This window comes from Urocitellus parryii, chromosome 4 (genome assembly GCF_045843805.1).
Source record: "Urocitellus parryii isolate mUroPar1 chromosome 4, mUroPar1.hap1, whole genome shotgun sequence".
Lineage (NCBI taxonomy): Eukaryota > Metazoa > Chordata > Mammalia > Rodentia > Sciuridae > Urocitellus > Urocitellus parryii.
In genome coordinates, this window is record NC_135534.1 from 110,600,765 (window position 1) to 110,607,963 (window position 7,199).

At 35.2% G+C, this 7,199-nt stretch overlaps 1 protein-coding gene across 1 annotated transcript; it reads right to left on the bottom strand.

The window, feature by feature from the left end:
- Positions 1-1,815: 1,815 nt before the first annotated feature.
- On the bottom strand, positions 1,816-2,760 carry LOC113192568 (olfactory receptor 8D1-like). The gene has a single exon (XM_026402730.2). The coding sequence runs from the start codon at positions 2,758-2,760 to the stop codon at positions 1,816-1,818; it is 945 nt and encodes a 314-aa protein (XP_026258515.1).
- Between the last annotated feature and the right edge of the window lie 4,439 nt (positions 2,761-7,199).

Below are 7,199 nucleotides of genomic sequence, written 5' to 3' on the forward strand. Positions count from 1 at the left end.
TGAAACACCACTAACTACTATATGGAGGAGTTAAGCATAACAATAATAAGAGTGACCACAACAAATGTTTCAAAAACAATGTAGGAATTGACATCCTGAAAAATTGTTATAGAGAATGTAAAATGGTATAGCCACTTTGGAAGAACAGTTTTCAGTTTCTAAATCAATAAATGCATACCTAATACATGGTCCAGGTATTCCACTCTGATGTGCTTATCCATGAGAAATAAAAGCATATAAGCCTATGCTGTCACAAAGACTGGTACACCACCCTTTATCTGGAAAAAAACCAATGTCCAGCACCAGATGAATGAATTTGGTGTACTCATACCATGGAATGTTACTGCAATAATAGTAGATATTATTATATGTAACAACATGGACAAAATTAAAGATAACTATGCTGGGTAAAATAAGCCCCATACAAAAGAGTAATTACTATATGATTTAATTTGTATGAAATTCTTGAAAATGAAAACAAATTCATAGCAACAGAAAGCATCCAGGGGTAGATTAACGAGGGGCATGAGTAAACATTTAAGGATGATGGATATATTCACCGAATTGACTGTAGTGATGGCGTTGTGAGTGTGTACATGTCAACACTTATCTAATTGTATATGTTTAATGTATACAATTTGTACACATTTAATTTGTCTGTTATGCCTCAATAAAGCTATTAAAATAAGATAGAAATGAAGAAGGAGTATAGGAGCTGAGCTTGATCAGTTTTTAAGTTGTTATTCTTATTTTTACATGGAATATTGAGAAATGGGTGGGGTGCATGGACAGAGACGTTATCCCATGAGTTCCTCCATAGGAAAGCATGGGCCCTGCCAATGGAGTTTCCCTTTCAGCAGTGGAGGCTGGAAGAGGAACAGCAGGAAACTTAGGCCTTGAGTGGATGAGGTTGTTTGGCATGATCCTTACCTACCCTGTAAGTCATTCCCACAAGAAATCAGTTACCACACTGGACATAACATCTGTAAGTGGAGTAGGAGGAAATGGGGAGCAGAAGAGAATTAGTTAGGCTGCCTTCTAGGAGCATGCCCATGATTCAGTCTCTTTGAGATTAAGGAAAATCTATCACCTATGAAATTAAATTTTTTAAAGGTCAAATTGCTTGCGTATTTTGCTAGGATATATATTCCTTTCTGAAAACAACCTCCCTGGCCTACTATGAACTTATTATTTTGCTATTTATGTCTGCTTTTAAGTTTTTATAAAGGTTCATTAATTTTGGAATTAATTGATTCTCCGATTAATCTTCACAAGAAAGATACACAGCAGAACAATAAAAGGGAGAGGACCCATGAGGAGACTTCAAATTAGCAAAGTATATACCTAGTTTTTGAATTTTTCCTATGATTAATTGCTAAGATTACTATTGTGTTAAGCCTAGTCTGGTAAGACTTAACATTGACTGTTACAAAGCTAGTTATGTGAGACAGAAGGTGATGAATACAAACTTACCCCAACTAAAGGAAAAAAAATTCTACTCCAGATTTTCTCAATAGGGAATGAAATAGAATGTGCAAATTTAACTCAAAAGAATATTTTTAAGTAAACATGTCCAGGCTTATCAAGGACCAATGATTCCTTATATTTTGGCATAGTTTGCTCAAGAAATAAGTGTGTGTGTGTGTGTGTGTGTGTGTGTGTGTGTGTGTTTGCACAAACTTCTTAAACTGGGCAACTGTTGGAGGAAATGGGAAAAGGGAAAATTATTGAATGTTAATTTTAAGAAACAGGGAAGTTAGTTTTAAGAAAAAGAAGGGGTCAAGAGGCCACCATGATCCTTAGTGGTTATGTCCACTAACTCTGGGGTAGGCTACATCTCTTTCTCATTACTTTGCTCAGAACATATTTTACATCCTTATTCCTTAAGCTGTAGATCAAGGGATTCAGCATAGGGATCACCGCGGTATAGAACACAGAGGCCACCTTCTCCTGGACCCTGCTGTGGCTGGATGTTGGCTTGAAATACATAAACATGATGGATCCGTAGAAGACCCCAACAGCTGTCAAATGAGAGCCACAGGTACTAAAAGCTTTGGACCTGCTCTCACTTGAGGGTATTCGAAGAATGTTGGTGAGTATAAAAGTGTAAGAGATGGCTATGGGCCCAGTTGTTGCCAGCACATTAAATCCACCTATAAGGGTCACCAGAAGCTCATTAAAGTAGGTCCTAGAGCAGGAAAGCTGTAGGAGGGGAATTATGTCACAGAAGTAATGGTGGATGACATTCTCCCCGTGGAAGGAAAGCCTGATCATGGAGGAAGTGTGGGCTACAGCTCCAAGAGCTGCCATGATATAGACCCCTGTTACCAGTATGCTGCATGCCTTTTGGGACATGGTGACACTGTAGATCAGTGGATTACAGATAGCTGCATATCTATCATATGCCATGGCTGCCAGCATATAGCCCTCAGCAATAGCAAACGTGCAATAGAAAAAGAGCTGTGTCATGCATCCAGAATAGGAGATAACATTTTGTTCCCATATAAAGTTTCCTAACAGTTTAGGGGTAATAACTGAGGAATAGACGAAATCTATGAATGACAAATTACCAAGAAAAAAGTACATGGGAGTTTGGAGCTTGGAATCAACAGTAATTAGGAGGATCATACCCAGGTTTCCCACTACAGTGATCCCATAGACTACTAGAAACAGGAGAAAAAGGGGCAGTTTGAGTTCTGGTTGGTCTGTTAATCCCTGGAGGACAAATTCAGTCATGGTGGAAAAATTGCATCTGATCATTTCCTCTAGGAAACAGGGTATAAACCTAAGGAAAAAAAGAAAAAGAAACCTTAGAAAGTAAGAAAGCTCTGTTCCCATGGTGGGAAGCTGTTTTATTACGAGTGTGACAAAAGAAAAGAAATCCTGATCATCAAATGAGAACAGTTTAATGGCTGTAACTAACAAAAGAAGAGGATTATATATTTTTTTTCATGTCAGATTTGAGTTTCTTTTAGTCAAGGAATATTATAAGGTGTATAGAAACAAAGAGCAAGTACTATATGATCTTAAAATGATTAGAAAGTATCTGAACAGTTCAAGGCTGCCCCATTTTTATCCTCAGAGACCACCCTAGTGTCTACTATGAATGGGTACTCCATAGTTACAGCTGGAGCTGGAAATCCATCTGACCTCTGCATGGCTAATGCCTGCTGGGATGTTCCATGCTGCTAACACCAAGGTTCAATCTAGTGCTCAGAAAGTAACTTCTGGGGCTGGGGTTGTGGTTTAGCAGTAGAGCTCTTACCTCCCATGTGCAAGGGCCTGGGTTGGATCCCCAGCACCACATAAAAATAAACAAATAAAATAAAGGTACTGTGTCCAACTACAAATAAAAAATAAATATTTTTTTAAAATTAAAGTAACTTCTGGGCTAGTAACAGCCTGTGTGTGCATTAGGTAATTGTTTACTGTGGAATAAACAAGAACTGGGGAGAAAATGCATGTTTTAGGGTCACAATTCAAGGTCACAGAGGGAAGCACAGTTACTTTGATGCTCCAAGTTAAGGTTTTCAAGTGATTCTGAAGTTCTGTTATTCAAATAAGAGAGTCTGTTGTCAGGCAATTTTGCTTCTAGAGATGCTTTGGGATATATTGTAGGCACATCTTAGGACTTTGATGAAATAATGGGAAAGAGAAGAGCCATCTTTCTGTGGTTCTATCCACTGCATGTTACAGGCAAGAGTAAATTTGTTTCCTCCAACTCCGGTTGTACTGGGTGAACTAATTTCCACATGTATTTGATCTAACTAGCTTATTGAACTACAAATTTGCAATTTTCCATAAGTAACCCTATTTTACAATGAAAACTTTAAGGAAATGTGGCTTTTCCTAAGTGTACACTTACCTGAATGCTGTAAGGAGTAGAATTGTTGCTCCAACTTGGTTTGTTTGTTCTCTTTCAGTGTGAAATGAATTCACACAGTTGGCTTTATGGAAAATATGCCCCATCCAGTGCCTTGCTGATCTTGTTGGAGTGTAATTAATGAACACTGAAAATCAAATGGACATTATTGAAAATGAAGAAAAAATAGAGCATCTTCTGGCCATCTCAATGCTTACCTCATGCTCCAGCTGTGTCACCAAGTCACTGTATGACTTTGGAAAAGTAACTTCACCTTTGCTGTTCTGTGAAAGAATGAATTTGGGATGAGGCTTTCCATAGTGTACTGAATCTCTGAAATTTAATGACACTGGGTAAGCAAATATAAGATTCCCTTTCACCCCTATAACACAAACAGCCTTTTCTAAGCAAGGGAATATTTTGACTCATTGTTTGTGGATGTTTGGTCTCCAAGGAAATGGATGACAAGAATATTCTCTGAGGACCACAAGATCCACGAAAGATGATGAAATTCTCCTGAGAACCAGAAACACGATAAAGTCTATTTGCTCTTAAATTGATGATGTGCACAGAATGTTGGCATTTCCAGTGAATGTAATTACATTTTTGATCTTACTTTTTGGAAGAAAACAATGTATGTGAAAGATGAAAGTTCCCACCTGAGATGGTTGTAGGATTACCATAAGCAGTTTAGCTAGGAGAGTCTGACTTCAAAAAAACAAGTGTCTCTGACCTCATGACTGAGCTCCAAAAAGAGCATAGTAAACCTGACTTTTATATTTTTAAATCTATGTGTTGTAATTAAGGTTAATTAAGATTTATATTCCTGGGACAGTAATTATGCTACCAGTATCAATGATGAGCCACTTGTGTTACAACTAGTGTTCTGTGATTTGAATGAATATTCCATATGTATTTTTATTTATAGGAAGAGCTTTAGGATATATTGTGGATTTATTATGACTAGCAAACACAATATTGAAGGGGAAGAATAGTCAGAAGACTGGAAGTATCTGACTTCAAAATTAAAGCAAAGCATTAATACTCAAGAAGGTGACATAAAAAGAATAGACAAAGAGATGAGCAGGACAGAGAGCCCAGACATAGACCCTCATAGATATAATCAACTGATTGTGGATAAAGGAGCAAAAACAATTTAATGGAGAAGGACAGTCTTTTTTAACAAATGATACTGGAACAATTGCACAATACATATAAAAAAATTAATCTAGACACAGGTCTCACATGTCTCACAAAAATCAAATCAAATGAATTAAAATCTAAATGTAAAATCATAAACTCCTAGAAAAATGACCTAGAGAAAAGTCTGGGTGACCTTGAGTTTGATGATAACTTTTAGACACAACACTAGATACATAATATATTAAAGAGTTAAAGAAAAATAAGTCAAAATTTATTAAAACCAAAAACTTTTGCTTTGTAAAAGGTGTATTTTTGCATGTGTGTGGATAACTGCATTACTTTTTATTATTTAGTTTTGTTATTTCTTTTTTTAATTGATTTTTTTAAATAAATGACAGCAGAATGCATTACCAAAAGGCATTATTTAAAAGAAGAAAAAGGTAAGCTTCAGACTGGAGGAAAAGTCTGCAAAATGCATATCTAATAAAGTGTCAATATCCTAAATTTACATAGAACTATTAAAAAATCAACAAATACTTCAATTTAGAAATGGGAAAAATGTCTGAATGAACATTTTACCAAAAAGAAGATAAAGGGCTGGGAAGTAATCTTATGAAAAAATATTTAAGGTAAGTTATCATAAAATTGTAAATCATTCTGTAGGCTCTCTATTCACCTCACTGATTATATCTTTTGCTGAGAGAAAGCTTTTTAGTTTGAATCCATCTCATTTATTGATTCTTGATTTTAATTCTTTGCCTTTAGGAGTTGTATTAAGAAAGTTGGGGCCTAATCCAACATGATGGAGATTAGGGCCTACTTTTTCTTCTATTAGACTCTGGTTTTAATTTTTTTCTCAGAATAAAGTTGTATTCGAACTAAGGTTAATTTTTAAGCCTGTAAAAAAACATCAGTGATGGTTAAGTAAGATCTTAATTCTTTTTTTTCCCAACATTTTTAAAAATTATTTTTTTAAAATACACTCCAACAGTGGAAGGCATTACAATCCTTATTACACATATAGAGCACAATTTTTTTGTATTTCTGTATATAAAGTATGTTCATGTCAATTTATGCCATTATACATGTACTTTTTTTGCATTACACTTCTTAATACACATATATACCACAATTTTTCATAATTCTGTTGGTATATAAGGTATGTTGACTCTGGTTTAATTTCTAGGTTCTTGATCCACTTTGAGTTGAGTTTTGTGCATTGTGAGAGATACAGGTTTAATTTCATTTTGCTACGTGTGGATTTCCAGTTTTCCTAGCACCATTTGTTGAAGAGACTCTCTTTGCTCCAATGTACGTTTTTGGTGCCTTTGTCTAGTAGAAGATAACTGAAATTATGTGGGTTAGTTTCTGTGTCCTCATTCTGTACCATTGGTCTACAGGTCTATTTTGATGTCAATACCATGCTATTTTTGTTACTATTGCTTTGTAGTAAAATTTTAGATCTGGAATAGTAATGCTACCAGCTTCACTCTTCTTGCTAAGGATTGCTTTGGCTATTCTGGGTCTCTTATTATTCCAGACGAATTTCATGACTGATTTTTCTATTTCTGTAAGAAATGCCATTGTGATTTTGGTTGGGATTGCACTGAATCTGTATAGTGCTTAATACTTACAACAACATCTGCTTCTTGGCATAATACATCATGATTCAATTTGAAAATATTTTTAGTTATTAAAAAATTATAAATCAAAGCAAATTAAAATGTCTGAAATTCAAAATACTGACAACACCAAACACTGTTGAAGTTGTGAAACAACAGGATTGCTCATTCATTACTGATGGGAATGCACAAAGGTGCAGCTTGTCAGGTTTTTACAAAACCAAACATACTCTTACCATGTGACTGAACAATCAAGCACCTTGCTATTTACCATGATGAATTTAAAATAAGTGTTTACACAGAAAATGCATGTGTGTAGAGGCTTTATTCATTATTATCAATAGTTGAAGGTAAAAGAAAAGTGAATCAATAAACAATGTGCAGTGAGTCCAGACAATGGGATATTATTAGTTGATTTTTAGAAATGAGCTACCAAACCACAATACGACATGGAAGAAGCTTAAGAGCACATTTCTAAGTGAAAAAAAAAAAGTAACTGAGGAAAAGCATACATGTATTTTAATTTCAACTATGGGTCATTTTGGAAAAAGTTAAACTATGAAGACAGCAAA

Excerpts from the sequence above, each read along its gene's own strand:
- LOC113192568 (XM_026402730.2), bottom strand. The coding sequence starts at position 2,760 with ATGATCAGATGCAATTTTTCCACCATGACTGAATTTGTCCTCCAGGGA.